We start from the raw sequence: 19,120 nt of genomic DNA, 5'->3' as shown, positions 1-19,120 counted from the left end.
ATTACAGCTTACACTTACATAACTCCTGTGGCTTTGTGGTTACAGAACATTTTACAGACACAGACAGTAACTTGTTCAATCCTCACAAAGGCCCTGAGGCAGATAGAGCACAGGGTAGCATCACATTGTCCTCATTTTACACATGAGGAACCTGAGGGTCAGATAGGTGAAATGAATTGGCCTAGTAGTGGTTGAATTACTTCAAGGTTTTCAAAATATGTGAAGATGTGTTATCTCACTGGAGTCTCATGGAACCCTGGTAGGGAAGGAGTGACAGCCTGGGATGGGGGAATGTGTGTGGGAAATATAGGTGTCCTGATTTCTAGCCCAGTGCTCTCTACCTCACTCACTGTCTCTAGTGTCTTTCTCAAGCATAGATGGAGTCTCCTCATTTCTCTGTTCAAAAATTTTCAGTGGTTTGCTATTGTCTTCAAAGTAAAATTCAAATGTCTTTGCCTGTTGCTCAAGGCCATCTCTACATATTGTCTCCAATCTACCTTTCCAGCCTTCTATGATTCTTCTCAATCAATCAACAAACATTTACCATCTATTTGCCAAGCACTATGCTGGGAATTCAAATATAAGAGTGAAACTATCCCCACCCATAAGAAGCATAGTTCTCCAAACCTTAAAAAACTACTTCACCTCAAATCTCCAAGCTCAAGTTGTTTCCTATCTAAGATGCCCTCCCTCCTCCATCTTCCCTTATTGAATCTCTTCCTATTATATAAAGACCAATTCAAAGACCACTACCTCCATGGATTTTCTCTGATCCTCCTGGTAGATAATGATCTTGCTCTTGGAACCTTATAGAACACATTATTTTCCAGTTCTCTAACAATGTACTTTCTATGTACAAAAACTGTGTGTGTGTGTGTGTGTGTGTGTGTGTGTGCGCACATGCAAGCATGCGCATGCCCACTTGTTTCTACTGTACTATAAAATTCCCCGAGGGCCAGGACTGTCTTACTGAAATCTTATCTCTTCCTTCACATCTATGAGGGAATATGAGAATATTCTGCACACAAAAAGTCCTAATAAATGTTGTTATTCAATCAATCTTTTCTACTCAACTTTTTCTTAAAAGCTAATATAACATAATTTCTCAAGCTGCCTCAGTCCATGAATACAACTTCTGATATCCTACCCACATACTGTCACTTCAACTTTCACATTTCCATCATCAGTAATGCAGTCTTATTATTATTATTTTTTGCCCCACTGCTCTAGGATTCCAGTGCATGTCCCCTGCATACAAAACCAAATACTTATAAAGATTTCACGGGAGGAAAAAAAAACAGAATATGCTTTTTGGGCTTCAGACCTGAGAAGAGCTAGGTTTACCCAAGAATCCCAAAGCTTTTACTCTAGGAGAATATTTAATACTCTTATTAATCATTTTTAATCCGTTTGCTTTTAATTAAGTAACAGCATGATGCTTTCCTATCAACATATGCCAGGGAACAGATTAATTGTGGCTTAAGATAACTCTTCTTGATTGGTGTAATGTATTAGCTAACGAGATGCCCGCTTCTAAAGATGCTCAGGCACTACCTTGGAAAGCTTGCAGTCCTCTAGAGAAAACTGTTCTTTCTTTCCCTTTTGCAGTCTCAAAGTATTGTGTTTAATTTAGACATTTAAAAAAATGAAAGACAAAAATAAACAAAAATAAACTCAGAAATAGTATTGTAATATATATATTGAGTAGTTCCTCTAAGGTTCTCCCTTTTATAAAACACTGGCATCAAGCTTTAAAAAAGGAGGTATCTCCAAGGATGGTTGGTTGGCTCTTCATCACCACACTGACAAAATCTAACTTCAAATCCTGACCAATGTCCCAGAAGCAATAGTGTTATGACCAGAAAGTGATCACATACTCTGGTTGAAGAAAGATGCAGGCTGAGCTTGTGATAAACATCAGTTTTCCAGTCACATAGAGACAGAAGGCTAAATATCCACTAAGAAGTAGAGTCAAGCACAGCCTCAAATTGCAAACATCTGGCAGAAATCTCTTCTTTCTCTGGTCTGTGACACCAGACATCAGATTCAATTCTTTCCCTATTGAATGGGTTGCTTGCTGGGTAAGCCAGTTCAGATCCCACCTGCAGGGATAGCAAGGTGGTATGACAGAGCAATGAGTTTGGGAGTCAGAATACTTGGGATTTGATTTCAGTTCTATTAACATGCACCTGTGGGTGCCATTTTATCTCTGGGTCTCAGTTTCCTCTTCCATAAAATTAGGGTATTGGACTCTTCCAAGTCTAACACTTGAGAATTATACTGAATGTTTTTTAAAGGCAAGTGAATGTCATGATCAAAAGCAGTTACAAGGGATGGAGAACAGCAGAAATAAAGGCACAGTCACTACCTCCATGGAAGTGATCAGGCCCCATAATACAGGGTATTGGACTTGAGATCTACTTGCCTTTCCTTATCTTTAAAACAATCTAAAATAAAAATTTTTATAACTTTTAATACTAATGAAATACAAATGAATTATTAAAAATAATTCCTACAAATAAAGCCTACAAATGCTGAACAGATATTTATCTGAAGCTATCTCCTAGTGCAGTAACAGATAGGTATCTTTTAGAACACTATTCAACCTCACTAATTGTTTTAGTCATTAGTATATCTTATTAAATCTAAATGTACTATTTGGAAAATTTCATGGCAAGTATTACTTAAATAGGATAGCTGATAAGCACTCCTGGCTAAGCCAATGCCCAAGTCTAGGGTATTACCTACGTATAACTATGCCAGCAACAATAAAACGTGGAGCAGCTGGCAATTCAATTCTTCTCCAGAGAGTGAGAGTTAGAATCACAGAAGGGGGGTCTTGGGACCATCTAGCCCAACCCCCTTCCTTACATTTTACAGATAACTAAACTGAGGTTTGGAAAGGTGAAACTATTTGCCTCAAATCATGCAGCGAATTCCCCTGCAAATGTGGAAGCAAGGGTTTGGAACCTAGCAGCAGAAAAGTGTGGGAGTGGGACTGATGAATCTCTCCTTCCCTGCCAACTTCTGAACATGATTCACCATTTTCTGCAGCTAGTTGGGGCTTTCTCCCTCATCTTTTCTTCCATCCTTCACCCCCTTCCCCCATTTAGTTCCTATGGACAGCAACATGATAGTCCAAAACTTGAGCCCCACCCCAAGAACCATCTATTTCCTTTTGCTTTCCATGTAGGAGTTGGAGTAAGCTGAAAAGGAAGTGGATGGTCTTATTCCAGAATGTTTTGATAAATTCATTTTGCTCAAAACACTGATGTAGGAGCATGTAGTAGAAAGAACAGCTAGTCCTAGGGCAAATCACCTACCTTTCTGGGAAATGGGAATAAATACCACCAGCTGTTTTACTGCTGGAAACCCAAGAAGATAATGGATCTATTATTACCCATTTCCAAAACGGGTTTTCAATAATTAGGAATGGCAGCATCTCACTGCAAGTCATAAGGAAAGAGAGTAGCTAACAATAACAAATCAGCACCAAGACAGTCAAATAATACCATAACTCACTGCAATAGGCTCCTCACAGTAAAACAAAATTTAAACTTCCATTTGGGTGGGGGTCCCACACCAGGCAGGGTTGGAAGAGTGGCCCCCAAGGTATCGGCCTGTCAGTCCCCACTGCTTGCTTTCCCAGTCTTGTTCTAAGCTTGTCTAATGCCTGCTGAAGCAGAAGACTTTTCCAACCACTGTTTAAAGGACAAGACTTTTAAAAAAGGGACTTTGTATCATTCAAGGTTTAGAAAAAATTACCCAAAGTCATTTCCAAACACATGGGGATTTAGAATCACTTGCCACTTTCTCATATTTTTCCCAAGAAAGCATGTTATGATATTCCCAAAATGTGTCCTCAAAAGGACACTGAAGATTTCACTCCATCCCTAAAAGTGAACTCCAAAGACTTGCCTTCTGCCGAGGTGGCAGGGTACAGAAGGTGGATTTAATCATTCATACTTATATTGTTCAGTCTTTGGTCCTTACTCAGGGCTTCTTCTGCCTGATCCCTGCCCTTCTCTGAGGACCTTCTTCCTTCCTTTGTACAGACTTCAACTTAAGTTTTGGCTCAAATCCACAGACTGAGAGCTTTAGATTATTTCAGTGTCTCAGGAGATGGAGATGACAATAAGGGAGGGTGGAAGCAACACAAAATAGCTTCATTTCCACCATCTCCTCTCCTAAAGGGCCATCATGCTTTAGCTATGCTGACTTCCACGTCCTTGCCACCTTGAAGTTGTCCGCTCACAACCTAGGGGGCCAGTGGTGTCCTCTCTTTTTACTTCAACATAAGGAGCTGGGAACAAATAGCAAGCATTTCTTATAATCACTGCTATGAGAGATGAAAATGACCTCTCTTCAGACTGTCAACCCTCTAGAGGGGAGAGAGCTCTAGGGAGCATCTGAAGCACCCTTCTCTGCTCACATCCTGCTCACTTCTAGTGCCTAGTAAGTCATGTGCTTCCATTAGTGACTAATGCAGTAGGAAGGCGGGGAAGGGGGGAGGGGCTGGAGGGGGGGCTTTCCTGGCAACAAGCACACACTCCATTTACCTAGCTGGCCACTCTTAACTCAAGAACAACCTTGATTTTACACTTGCCTGGCTTTCAATGCCAACTTGCAGTAGAAGCTGCCAGCAGACATGAAACAATTGTTGTATTCAATTATGATGCCCCTGAGTGACCAACCTAAACTGGGAATCACATAATGCCAACCTTCCCCACCATCATACTAGAAATATTTATGCACATTGGCTTTTCTCTAATTGCAGCATAATTATTTAAGAACAAACTAGTACCCTTAATTAATGGCTAAAGAAACTCTAAACTATCCCTTCTCTTCAGATTTAACATCTTAGTGTTTCATCTTGAAAATGTGTCAGCAGACTTCAGGCACTCTACTGATGGACAGTGTCACTCTAGTCATAAAAAAGGTGTAACAAATTGACAGTGCTTTGTAAAAAAAGTACAATATAAATGTTAGCTATTACTTACACCTTCCCCCACCAGAAGAACCTAGGCAGAAGTACCAGCTTTATGGAACAGGATATGTTCATAGGTATCATCTATTCTCAAGTGTGTATATGTACGTCTGTCTGTCTATCTCAATCCTCTACTTGCCCAAGAAAAGGAGAGGCATCAGAGCAAAGGATAAGGGCTAGTACTTTATTTGCTAAACCTGTCTAGAAATTAGATCTCTTCTGGAACTAACTCAACGAGCATACAGAGAGCTTTTCATAATGAAAGATACTTAACTTCTAAGTAGATATTCTCTTAATATGTTTTCATTAGGGTCTCAACAAATGGACACCCAGTCCACATATTCCTTGATAAGGGATAGACTTTGTAACAGCTTCCAACATGAAAATGTTGTTTTTAGTTCTAGTCATGAGTAAGAGGAAGTTTTGAGGCCCTACAGCAGGGGTTTTTAATCTGGGGACCATGGACCCCAAGGGATAGATTTCGGGGAGTCTATAAGCTGAGATGTGAAAACAGTTCCCTCTTTATTTTCCTTAGCCTCTAACTGAAATTTAGCATTTCCTTCAGTTCTGAATGTAGGCAACAAACAGAAGGGGTCCACAAGCTTTTCCCTCCTCTAGAAGACCCTGATTTTCCTATCAACAGTACCTGAAGAAAAAGTCCAGGGAAGCTACAGAAAAGGGACTCCCATTGCCCATCCTTAAGTAGAAGGAGAGGATAGAGTTCAAAGGTAGGTAGGCCCCAAGATTGGTCCCTTCTCAAACCCGATCCTCTTGCAGCTAGGGTGGCCTCTCACCTTCACTGTTCCCTCCACTTCCACAAACCAGCGCCTCAGCATGGCTTGGATCTGGCCATCTGTCAGCTCTGGGTTGGCAGTATGGATCTTTTTCTTCACCAAGTCCTCCAACAGCAGCCGCCTCAGGCGCCAGTAGAAGAAAGTACGAGATGTTTTCCAATCTAGAATGTCCTGTTTGAGATAAGATAGATGTCATTCCAGACCTCAAGCTGGCCTTATATCTTAGGTTAGGCCATGGTGGTTATCCTATCACAGCTGTAAGGCAGGAGGACACTTATAAGCCATGAGGTGGTGATGAACTGTTATCTAGTAAAGATTCAGGGAAGGAAAAGCAAAATCTGTTATTATTGCTGAGAGAAGAAATAGCTGACGGTCTACCAGGAGCTCAAGAAAAATCTACTCACCACCCCCACTCCCACTTTATGTCATCAATATAAACACCAAGACAGAGCAAAAACTGTAACCCTCTGAGCACCAATGAATGAGCCAACCAAACACTTGATGGACATATGGCAGAGACCTTCCAGCTAAGAGCCTTTACAAGCGAAAGAAACAAACAGTGAGTAACTGGTTTTGAGTAGACATGGCTAAACTGCCTTGCATGCAGATTGGATCTGAATCAATGGTTACTTTCCTAAAGCCCTAAGCCCTGAGGAATACTACAGCATCAGAGGCAGAGGTAGCAGGGAATAGAGTGCAGGATCCCAGAGTCAGGAAGTTCAAATTCAGTCTCAGAAAATTCCTAGCTGTGTGACCCTGGGTAAGTCACTTAACCTCTTTGTCTTAGTTTCCTCATCTTCAAAAGAGAATAATAATAGCTTCTACTCTGCAGAGTTGTTATGAGGATCAAATGAAATAATATTTATAAGGCACTCTGAAGACCTTCAAGCACTCATTATATAAAGATTGGCTATTAATATTATCATCCTCATTTATTAGCTCTGCCAGCCCTGTTGTTGGCAGAGATGATTTCCCATCTTTTTAAAATAGGGAGTTAATTCATAAATTGTAAATTGCTTGAAGAAGGTCATCAGTGTAGAAGGGGGAACCACACCAAAGAATCTGAGATCTGCATAATCCATACAATCTGATAGCCTCTCTGCACTATTCTCCCTTTACTTTCCTGTTGTGTAAGGAGCAGGTAGGCCACCTGTGTGACACCCACATGCATGTGTTTCTGACAGTCAGCTGAAAGGCGGCCATCATACTTACATTAATGACACCCTTCTCCTGCATCCGGCCTGGTGTGTCATGCAAGTCAGCAAACTGCACGGCTACCTGGTGGTAAATGGGAATGAGGAATTCCTCCCGTTCCTTCAGTTTGCTCTCCAACTCCTTCCGCTCAGCTGGGCTTAGCTCTGGGGTGCCTACAATTAAAGAAGCCTGCCCATCATACACTGTGATGATGAGGAATCTCTTTGCATTAAATCAAAGGCATCCTTCCTTTCCCTGGGCTCAGAATCTGACCTACAGATTTGTTTGGAGGAATTTACATTTCTTTTTACAATGCCAGAGGGAGCATATTCTTCAAGTCAAGTAGCTGAAACCCTATTTAAAGAGGACATGGGAACAAAGCTATCACTTTGGGATTATAATATCTGAAACAACATATTCTTATATTTCAGAAATCACTTAAAACTGTAATTCTTCCTTTTACCACTGTGTCTGATTAGGCAGGGCTTTGTAGAAAAAGCTCTCTTGGTTACTCTAGGCTGGGCCTACAATTGGTTCTTGGTTGAGCTATGCCACCACTGGAAACTTTACCTTTCCTTGTTCTTTGTCACAATACCATCTATTTATCAGCAAGCATTTACATTCAGCCCACTGTGCTAATCACTGAGGATGCAAAGATAAAAATGAACAAGTATCTGTCTTCAAGGACCTAACATACTGGGGCTGAGGAAGAGACAAAGAATACAAAGACCTGTACTCCCTGAACTCATGGAAACAGAGTGGTTCTGTGTTGTCCATAAGAGTAGTGGAACTATATTGCTAAAGAATGAGAAAGTGGCCTAATTTTTTTTTTTAAGCTGAGTCCATCCAATTATTTCCCCTTATGCCCTGCCCCCGTCAGCCACCAAATTTTATTCTGGTATGAATGACTCTCTTAAACTTGTAGGTACTTTACTACAATAAGCACTAATCTCATATATGGAAACTTCTGACCTCAAATTAACACAACTCAATAAAATGAGAGTCAGATTAACATGGCTGGTGGCAGTTCTGGGTATATTAGCTACTACTCCTCCCCCCTCCCCCCCAAGCTAGGTCAACTTTTGATGAACATAATAAAGTCATTCTTGCTACTGGTCCATGAAAAAAAAGGAGAACACACTCTACCCATACCTGACAGCTTAACAACTCCTCAAGGGACCTGAGCTCTGTAAGTACAAGGGGCAGTGAGTGATGTAACAGTAGGGGGAGGGGGTTTGGGAATCTCCTATAAGGAGGAAAACCACTTCAGAAATCAATGTTATCCCAGTAGAGGTGTTGATAGTTCATGCTTTTCATCTTAATTAATCTCAGAATGGGGCCTATGATCAATACTGAAAATTTAGCCACTTGCCTAGTGTGGAAGGTCGAGTTCGACTGAAGGAGCAATAGGTGACAGCTTCCAGCTTCAGGGAAGACCCGAGGTACTTTGTCACCAAAGCTGACAAATAAATACATGCCCACAGGTGATGGGATGTGTGAGAGAAAAGTCTATTTCAAGCAGGCCTGTCTGAGACAGTCCTTGTTGTTTATGCTACTATGAATCATACTCCATGAACAGCCTTGGGCTGCTAAGCAAGCCAGGATTATGAATAAACAAATGTTAGTAGAACAGAGATAGATTTGTAGGACATGGTTTGGTTTTTCTGAGAGGTTTTTGTTATCCAAGTTCAGTTTTCTTACATTAAAATTAATGAGCATTTTAAACTATGATGAAGAAAACTCAGGACTAAAAATTCTTTCTTGCCCTGCATAAGAACATTCATGGTCTTCTGCTGTCAGTCTGAACCTAAGCATAGATAATAGGTTGAATTTAGTTAAATTCTATAACAACCTTCAAGAACTAGAGAAGTCCACTCATTTTGGAAGATTTGAACTCAGCCCATTTAGGGGAAATTTGAGACATTTGTTCTTCAGTCACATTCTTTGAGATATGACTTTCTAATTTAAAATCCTTCTATAATAGCTATCACTACCAAAATCAAACGAGGCACCAGAAGCCAAAGTTTGTCCTGCTAGTTGACTTGTACTCATAAAGAATGGGTCCTGAAAAGTTTCATTTTGATTTTATAAAACAAAAACATGAGACTAAAAGAAGCCACACCACCATGAAACCTAACCAAGAGGCCAATTTCCAAGGTTTCATCTGATGATGAGACAAAAGCTCCCAAGCAGTCTCCAATCCATAAGCCAGGCCCCCCAATCATTAGGCAGGCCGTGAAGAAATCTGTTTCTGCTCCCAAGAGGTTGGGAATGGGGAAAAGGAGGTTACCTGATAATCACACAAGGTGCTCATAACTCCTTATATTCATTCCCCTACAAGGGCCCTTTTCTATTAAGTGACAGTGCTTTCTAAGGAGACTGTCTCTTGGTTAAGGGGTCCAAGGCCTGGCTGTGGAGATGGAAGGCTGTGGCAGAGGTGGGATTTTGAGGGTGTCTTGCTCTTCTCACTAGAAAAGGGGGAAGTTATAAACCCTGCCCACATAGAAAGAATCCAAGAGACATCCATAGGTAGATTAGTCAAGCTGCAAATGTGAGAAGTTAAGACTCTTCAGAGATGAATGGCTCCTTGATTAAGCAGGTTTTGCCAGCACATCAGTGTGGTTTTATAAAACAAAGATGAAAAATGTTGAAATTTCATAATTTTATCAGACCAGAAGACCAAAGGTATTTCCCAGTAAGATTACACATCCCTGGTTCTACTTTGCACAGCAGCAACCCTTTTCTCTCCACAGCGGTCATCTACAACCTCTGATGCCCCAGCAAACATGAAGGGACCCGCAGTTGGCATTGATCTTGGCACCACTTACTCCTGTGTAGAAAGAAGTTTTCCAACATGGGAAAGTGGAGATCACTGCTAATGACCAAGGAAACAGGACCACCCCCAGCTACGTCGCTTTCACTGATACAGAATGTTTAATCGGTGATGCTGCAAAGAATCAAGTTGCAATGAACCCCACCAACACAGTCTTTGATGCCAAACGTATGATTGGTCACAGATTTGATGATGTAGTTGTACAGTCAGACATGAAGCATTGGCCTTTTATGGTGGTAAATGATGCAGGCAGACCTAAGGTCCAAGTGGAGTACAAAGGGGAGACTAAAAGTTTTTATCCAGAAGAAGTATCATCTGTGGTCTTGACCAAGATGAAAGAAATTGCTGAAGCTTACTTTAGGAAGACTGTCACAAATGCTGTTGTCACATTACCAGCCTACTTCAACAATTCCCAAAGGAATTGGTGGACAGGCCACCAAAGATGCTGGAACCACTGCTGGTCTCAATGTGCTCCGAATCATCAATGAGAACTGCTGCTACTATTGCTTATGGCTTGGACAAAAAACATTGGTGCTGAGAGAAATGTGTTGAACTTTGACCTTGGAGGTGATACCTTTGATGTCTCCATCCTGACCACTGAAGATGGCATCTTTGAAGTGTGAATTTCAAAACTATTCCACCCTATTCAGACCATTCTTTAGAAAATCTGATTTAGCTATTTCCTGATCAATAACAATAGAGATATTTGGAATAACAGAACCAGGTCTTGGAAACTACAATCTCCACCCTACTCAGTAACAAGATTAGGAAGGGCTGCAGCAAACTCAAGATTTAATTATTTGAGAATATGGCCTTCAACAGACATGTGGAAAAAAAGGACAGACCTCTGGGCGGTCCTAGGTCAAGCTAGAGCCACCATTGGCACATGTGAGACACAGGAAGTGAGGTAGAGAACAGCCTCTGGAGTTCTCAGGACTTCCTGTGAAGAGGGCTAGAGTCAGTTGGAGGCTGGTGCTTGGAGTTGGAGGAGCCCCGCAGACTGCTTTCCTTCAGATTGGTCATGTGAGTGATAAGGATTGATCCCCTTTCCCTGCAGCTGACTTGAGTGTTTCATTTTGGAATTATATAAGTGAATTCCTTGGCGACTTTAAATTAATATATATCAGTCTTTTAAAGTGATTTCAATATCACAGAAGTCAAGTCCACAGTTGGGGACACCCACTTGGGTAGTGAGGAATTTGACATGGTCAACCATTTCATTGCCGAGTTCAAGTGAAAGCACAAGAAGGACATCAGCGAGAACAAGAGGGCTGTCTGCCATTTGCGCACTGCTTGTGAACGTGCAAAGAGAACCCTCTCTTCCAGTACATAGGCCAGTATTGAGATCGATTCCCTCTATAAAGGTATCGACTTCTATAACGCTATTACCCAGACCCATTTTGAAGAGCTGAATGCTAACTTCTTCCATGGCACACTGGACCCCGTGCAAAAGGCCTTCAGAGATGCCAACTTAGACAAATCACAGATTCAGGACATCGTCTTGGTTCCACTCGAATCTCCAAAATCCAGAAGCTCCTGCAGGACTTCTTCAGTGGCAAGGCGCTCAACAAGAGTATCAATCCTGATGAGGCTGTTGCCTATGAGTGCAGCTGTGTGGGCTGCCATCTTGTCTGTAGATAAATCTGAGAATGTGCAGGACTTGCTTCTGCTAGATGTCACTCCTCTTTCCCTTGGAATTGAAACTGCTGTTGAAGTCATGACAGTTCTGATCAAATGAAATACCACCATTCCCACCAAGTACTCAGACCTTTAATACCTACTCTGACAATCAGCCTGGTGTGCTTATTCAGGTTTATGAAGGTGAGAGAACAATGACAAAGGACAACAATTTGCTTGGCAAGTTTGAGCCCACAGGAATCCCTCCTGCCCCAAGGGGTGTCCCTCAGATTGAAGTTACATTTGACATTGATGCTAACAGCATCCTCAATGTGTATGCTGTGGATAAGAGCATAGGCAAGGAGAACAAGATCACCATCACCAATGACAAAGGTCGTCTGAGCAAAGAAGACATTGAGTGCATGGTCTAGGAGGCTGAAAAGTACAAACAGAGACAAGATGTCTTCCAAGAATTCTCTTGAGTCTTGTGCTTTCAACATGAAGGCAGCTGTTGAGGATGAGAAACTGCAAGGCAAAACTGATGAAGACAAACAGAAGATCCTTTACAAATGCAATGAAATAATCAACTGGCTGGATAAGAACCAGACTGCTGAAAAGGAAGAATCTGGACATTAGCAGAAAGAATTGGAAAAAGTCTGCAACCCCATCATCACCAAGCTGTACCAGAGTGCAGGAGGCATGCGAGGGGCATGCCTGGTGGGTTCCCAGGAGGTGGAGCAGCCCCATTTGGAGGTGCTTCTTCTGGACCTATCATTGAAGAGGTCGACTAAATATGCCAGAAGAAAAAGTATTCCACACAGCTTTCCAAAAATTGAAGGACTCAAATTTGTAGCCAAAGCAGTAGCAGTTTAAAAAGTTAACATTTAAGCTACTGTGTAAATCTGGGCATTCTGAATACTTGAATGTGTACAGAGGGAGAAGTGGACAGCATTGCACTTATCAGTACTGTATAAAAACAAGTGGAAATGCAATTCTTGTCCTGGAGAATAAATATTTAAAATTGGTAAAAAGGATTACATATCCCCTCAATCAACTATAATGCCTTGTTGACCAGGGCTTCATAGCCTATCTCAATCAAAATACTGAAATGAAGGAGGGAAGGCTAGAATAAAAGAAATCTACAAAAAGCACATGTAAGAAAGATGAGGATTCATTTATGTGCTTTTTAAAGAAAAAAGTTTTGAAAAATAATAAATTTTACTTTCTAAAAATAAAGTTACTCTTATATCAGAATATTCCTGTATTCTAGACGACTATGAGCCACTCTCCTTGTACCAGTCGGTACAAGCAGCCAGCCTCGTAATGATTTAGGGGAGATTAACAAATATGTCAATGTCCATTTTCTGCTTAATTTAAAAGCAGCGTCTATAAAGATTTTTGACTTCTGAACCCTGTTCTCCTGAAAGAAAGAAGGTAAGAATGAGGAGGGGGATAAAGAGTGATTATCCTATCATTGATCGTTTGTCAGAAGCATTTCTTATTCACTGGGCTATTGTAAAAAGCTAAGTCCTCGATCAATCCTGTAAACCCCCTGCACAATTAAATATCTTGGAATGGTTTTCTTTCTTTTCTAGACAGATCTGGGAGCCTTAGGGTTTTTAGGAAAGCAAGTTTTGTGTGTGCATTGGGGGTAGTAAAGGTGGGGAGTATCAAAAGAACACTCAATGGAGAGAAAAGTTTCTCTTTTAGAATCCTGATCTCAAAGGTAGATGAGAAAGGTTAGAAGAGGGAAAAAGAATACCAAAACCTCTGCATTATCTTTCCTCTCCTCCAACCCTCTAAATTCTCCTACTCCTATAAACTGGATTTGTATTTAAAAGAAAATGCAAAAAGTGGAACACAAAGCTAAGTTGAACAAATGTTCATATCCCACCAACTCTAGAGGTGTGCCTAGATTATGGGGTTATATAGTAATGCTCCATTTATCTCTCTATCCTCTTCTGTTTCATCCTCATTACATCCTTTCTGAATGAGGTTAATTATTTGATTCCTGCAATAGAAGTCTAACCCAGAATCAATGCCAAACTGAGAAGAAATGTTGACACTATGCATAGTCACTCAATTCACCATGGCATGCAACACCAGGACACAAGATCCTCAAAGGCCTGTCAGTCACTATGTGACCTCAAGAGAAATAATGTTACCTCCCTGGATTGGGTGACTATTCTGCATGAAGGCATAGTACTTACTGTTGTCAAAGAAGGGAAAGAATTTTACAAAAGGTTCTGATTTTGGCAGACTGTGCAAGTATAATACCCATGCCCAATTTTAAAATCCAAATCAGCTGAGGAAAAAATTAATTTCTAAGTGTTGAAATTAAGGTTAACAAGTACTGAAAAGTATACTTTGTGAGGTTTTTAGGGTAAAACCCTATTTTAAAAGATTTCTATATAGTCAGCATGGTGGAAGAGAAGAAGGAACTTGGTTCTAGACAAAGGTTGGTCTTGTTCTACACAATATCTGTGTTCTTAATAACTGTTTATAAATTAAACATTTTTAATGTGCCAGGAGAGCTATTTAAAGGAATCCTGTGGTAAAACTAATAACTCTTTCGAATTGGGAACAATATCTATCCCCCAATAGAAATGTTTTATAAATTCAGGTATTTCTGTATGATTTTTCTTCAAAATGGGATATACCTGAATAAACATAAATATATTTTTACATGTAAATTTTTCACAGTGAATCTGAGAATCCTTCCAAGAGATATTCAAGTCAATGACTCCAAATAAAATGGAGGTCTTGGCCAGCAGGTGCTGGTTTCACTCTGCTCATCTGTTCAGTTGTTTTTAACGAACACAAAAGCTTGCTAACAAGAATAAACCATAGGGCACATGAGCCTTTCTTCACATTTCCAGAACTGTCAAAAGCCTTGTCTTGTCCACGCCAATTTGGCTTATATTGTTCTAAATCCCATTCTAGCCTAATTGGGTTCCTTGCTATTCCCTGACCTCAGCATACCTTTGCACAGGTCACCTTCCACAAGAGGAATACAGCCTCCCCCCTTCCTCTCATAGACTCCTTTGGGATGTCCTGGCTCAAGTCTGAACTCTGTCACCACTTCTCATGTAAGGTCTTTCTTGGTACCCAGGTGATTTATGCTCTTTTTCTTTCTAAAATTACTTTGGATCAACTAGTCTGGGCATGTGTCATTTCTCCCTAGTAAAACATAAGCTCCCTGAAGGCAAATACTATTCTATTCTTGTCTCATCACCCCTTGGCCCCTCCCACTGTAAACCTCAAAATTTCTTAGACTTATAAATGTTGGAAATTTCACCATTGGGAAATTTCATACTTGAAAAATTTCCTATTGATAGTGGGTCTTGACTATTGGAATGTGAACCCCATTGGCATGGGAGGTTCCTTCTCTTCCCTTCTTAAGATTACTTTAGGACAGAAACCTTTTGCTGAACAATGGAAAGGATTTTGACCTATGCTTAAGCATAGAACAGGAATTTCTTTGAGTCATGATTGATTTTAGAATTGATACAATGGAGATACTTGGAATCAATCTCCACCCTATTCAGTCCTAACAGGATTGAGTAAGGGCTGCAGCCTAGATCAAAATTTAATTATTCCAATCTCTACCCTACTCAGGTTAACAGGATTTAGAAAGGGCTGTAGCGAAGGATCAAAGATTTAATTATTTGAAAATATGACCTTCAACAGACATGTGCAAAAGCCAGAGACCTCTGGGCGGTCCTGGGTTTAAGCTAGAGCCTCCATTGGCACAGGGAAATTGATGGACAGGTGATTGGTAGATGTGAGGACTGAGGGGAGGCAACTTGGATGGTTTCCTTAAAGATAGGGGAGTCTGAAGACTTGGGGTGGTGGTTGAGAAGTTGGTTGGTGTGGTTGGTGTGTGCTCTGAGAAGCTTGCTCTGAAGGAAGCTGAAAGTGGGGGCCTCTGAGACTGTTTCTCCATTTTGGTCACATGAGTAATAGGGACTGATCTCTTTTCTTTGCCCCAGTTATCTAAGGGCTTGGGACTTTTGGCCCAGCCTAAAGAGAAGGGGTATTTAAGCCCTATTTCCTTCTCTCCCTTTCCTCTCTCTCTCTCTCTAATTACTTCCTCCTATTGTAATTAAACTCCATAAAAGATTGACTGCTGACTTAAGTTTTCATTTAGGAATTACATAGCTGATTCCTCGGCGACCTTAAATTAATATATATCAGTCTTTTAAAGTGATTTCCTTGTCACACCACTATATCTTAAAATTGTGGACTGGATCATTCAAGACTCTCACTAGCTATTACTCCCCCAAAGTGAGGCAGTCCAGATCAGAATCTCAGTGAGTGGAAGATGGGTAAGGACAAAGGGGTGTTGGAAATGTCCTTTGATAAGAACCTCCAAAATATCCAGAGAAAACTAAAGTTTTTTTTTTTTATTATTAATGTGATGAAAGGGAACATGGTACTAAAGAATTATGGACCACCACTTTTGGGGATAAGGCAAGCCCTGATGATTTTATAAACAATCCCATTAAAATGTCTTTCCCTTCTCTCTAGAAAACACTACCCACTTCTATTATGATTGCAGTAAATTTTCAAATTGAGGGAATATAGTATAGTGATGGTGAACTTATGGCACGTGTGCCAAAGATGGCACACAGAGCATTCTCTGTGGGCACTCAGCCACCCCTATCCCCATCCCCTACCCCTAGAGTTCCTTATTAGAAAGGCAAAGGGACTCCAGTGGAGTTGTTCCTCTCCCTCTCTCCACTGTGCCTGATGACATTTTCCCCTGTCCCCCGCCTCTCTTGCCCAGCAGCCAATGGAAGCACACTGAGTAAGGTAGGCCGCTCACAGGCAGCAGAGATAGAGAACTGAGTGCTTGGTCCATTCTCCTCTCCCTCTACACTCACTCAGGACATTCCTCAGTTCACCAGCCCCTCCACCCTTCCTCCTTTCCCTGTATGTGGGGGGGGGGGGGAGAGGGAAGGGAGCTGTATTCAGTCTCTAAAAGGTTCCCCACCACTGATACAGTTTCTTAGCTGCTATTAATAAAGGTGAAGGCAAGATTCTATAATATCCCACTTTGCTGAAAAGGGTTGGGTGTCCTTTCCTACCCTTGTCTGCAACAAAACCTGGTGCTGGCACTGCCTTCCACACTGCCATGTGGGGAACATGCTATAAAAAAACAAAAGGAGAAAAGGGTGGTGGTCCTTGGGCCCAGGCATCAGCATACATAGCCAAATGGATGGATAAGTTCTTACTACATTCACTGTGCTATGGACTGGGGGCAGTATAAAAAGAAAAGCAAGATCATTTCTATCTTCAAAGAGTTTACATTCTAATGGGTCAGGAGAATCTCAGCCTGGGATTTGAATACTTTTAGGGGGTACAACAAGCATATAAAGCCTAATCTGATTTTGTTTCTTATGTGTATATGCATGATAAACTCTAGAATATATTTTCTTTTAATACTGAACAGCAGTTAAGGGAAGATTTTCTGAAAACCAAAGAGTAAGGAGAGCAAAAAAGGGTTGAAATAGGAGACAACATAAACGGGAATGGTGGCTAGAGTGATGCACTATGGTTTAGAGAGTTATATGAAGGAGAGCCCTAGAAGCACAAACCAACATGCTCTTTGGGTTACAATGATAATATTGATTAATTATAGTTCCAAAAAGAGAGGCATGGAATCAAAGGAATGCCCAGGGAAGGGATCTCTGGACATCAAGGATTAGAAGTCTCCAAGTTGTCTAAATAGTCCTATCAGCAGCAGGAGCAATGAGAAGAGGTCAGAGAGAAGCTAGGGGATTTCTTTCTCATTGCCCATACTTCCTATGGGGACGATGCAATCATTTTTTTTCTATCCAAGTCAACTTGTTCCCTTTATCCTGACTCAGCTCAAAAATCAACTCAAAATGCTTGTTGCCTTGCAAAGTAGATGGCAAACAAACAAAAATACAAAAACCCACCTTTCAAATCTCTGAATCATGTTTGCCAGGAAAACCACTCTAGAAAATAAAAAAAGTTCTTTCCTCAGGGTTCTTCCAGAGTGGAAAGTGAGCTCTTTTAGTGTTCCCTGTGGGAGCCTGAATTCGATTATTTTAAAAAAAAAATTGGGGTTTTTTGTTTTTGTGAGAAAAAGATCAAACTTGAATTTGCAGGTTCCAAAACACTTGATGATTAGTTCTCATCCCTGACAATACTTTTGACAGACTAAGAGCTAAAAGGCTTTAGAAGTATTTGAGAGAATGATAGTTCCATCAGGGTGGAGAACAGAGGACAGTATTAGTGATGCTATGAGGCACCAGAAGTCAAGGTCTAGTGCCCAGCCCATGGCAGGGCTGGATGATCTGGGGACATAGTTCATGTGGGCAGGAACCCAGCTGCCTGGGAATGGAGCCACTGCAGAGGTGAGTGAGCAATGGATCTTGGCAATCAATCAACTATCATTTATTAAGCACAGAGCAAGATCCCAATGAACTGTTTCCCAGTCCCAATGAGCTCTTATACTGGAAAGAAGGAAGGGGAGGGGGAGGAACCAAGATCATTCCTAATCTGTCAAATGCCATTTTGTTGTTGTTTTTAACTGATTTGTCATTTTCCCTCCTGAATACAAGAGGATAATTAATATGCAAAAGAGAAGTGTTCTCAAGAGGCCATTAGATATAAAAAGTCTGTAGTCACAGCAACTGGATAGGAAAGACTTTGACTACAGCAGTACTTTTGAGTCTTTTGGTTTTGTTAAAAGGTTCATAAGAACCAATCAAAGCATCACAGACCACATGGAAATACAGCCTTCCTGGAAGACAGACACACAGGCACCCCTGAGAGGCTGGGACCCATTTCCCCGGCAACACAACCAAACATATCTAGTTTATTTAAGCTGTACCTGGTTCTGAACTAACACCTTGTCTGATAGTATGGGGCAAAAATAATCTCATTAATGAGAAGGACTGACATTTTGGCTTACTTCATTTTCTGGTTAAGTAATTGTTTTTAATTCCAGAGGAAGTCGTTAAAATCTGACAAACTATAAAAGCTCTCCATAGCCTTCCTCCCAAAGCCAAAAGGAGTTCTTGCTTTTAAATTAAAATTCTAACAGGCATATGAAGTTGGATTTCCAAAGTAAATTATTATTCATCCCCTTAGGGAGTTTTCTAAATTCAGCCAATTGGGATGCACTTATTTATATACATGATCTGATTGGTTAACATCAATAAAGTCACTACACAGAAAGCTAGGAACATGTTATTCAGTACATAGGCTATGAAGAGATAAGACACATAAGATAATAACCATCTCTAATGCCACCCCCCTCACACACCCTTTCAAAATAAAGTTAATTTTCCCATTGAAATTAACTTGAAACTCCTAAAGGAAAATAATTCTTGTTGAAGTTATATTGGGTCCAATAGTCAGTTGAATAGCAACTGGAGGTGAGAATCTGTGAGGGGCACAATCATTATTCGAGATTTTTAAATTAGCTCCTGCTGTAAAGAAGGGCATAACCGTAACCTTTTTTCTTTATCAATTATTCAGCTCTGAAAAAGTGGTTCCAGTTTTCTAAGGGATAAGAAAAGGATCCTGGAACTTCCCCCAACCCCTTCTCCACCCAATGTCAAGTCACTTAGACTCAGCAGCCCATAGGCTGTACCAGAGCGTCTTACATTTGTGGGTGTTTTGCCCTAGGATGGTTTTAATTTTCCTTTCCCAATGTAT

The 19,120-nt window shown here is 40.8% G+C and overlaps 1 protein-coding gene and 1 pseudogene across 19 annotated transcripts in view; one reads left to right on the top strand and one right to left on the bottom strand.

Moving 5' to 3' along the window:
• ACACA (acetyl-CoA carboxylase alpha) overlaps nt 1-19,120 on the bottom strand; it is a 291,002-nt gene that overhangs the window by 13,865 nt on the left and 258,017 nt on the right. For all 19 annotated transcript variants that reach the window (XR_461987.2, XR_461986.2, XR_461989.2 and 16 more), the window contains 2 exons: nt 6,994-7,148; nt 5,782-5,952 (listed from right to left, as the gene is read on the bottom strand). Coding sequence is in view for 8 of the 19 variants with exons in the window: in XM_007481899.3 (XP_007481961.2) it covers nt 5,782-5,952; nt 6,994-7,148 (326 nt within the window). In the remaining 11 variants the exon portion in view is untranslated. The remainder of the gene's footprint in view (nt 1-5,781; nt 5,953-6,993; nt 7,149-19,120) is intronic.
• LOC103096283 (heat shock cognate 71 kDa protein-like) lies at nt 9,762-13,110 on the top strand (annotated as a pseudogene).

This window comes from Monodelphis domestica, chromosome 2 (genome assembly GCF_027887165.1).
Source record: "Monodelphis domestica isolate mMonDom1 chromosome 2, mMonDom1.pri, whole genome shotgun sequence".
Lineage (NCBI taxonomy): Eukaryota > Metazoa > Chordata > Mammalia > Didelphimorphia > Didelphidae > Monodelphis > Monodelphis domestica.
The sequence above is the reverse complement of the archived record's forward strand: the minus strand, read 5'-3'. Positions and strand labels throughout refer to the sequence as shown.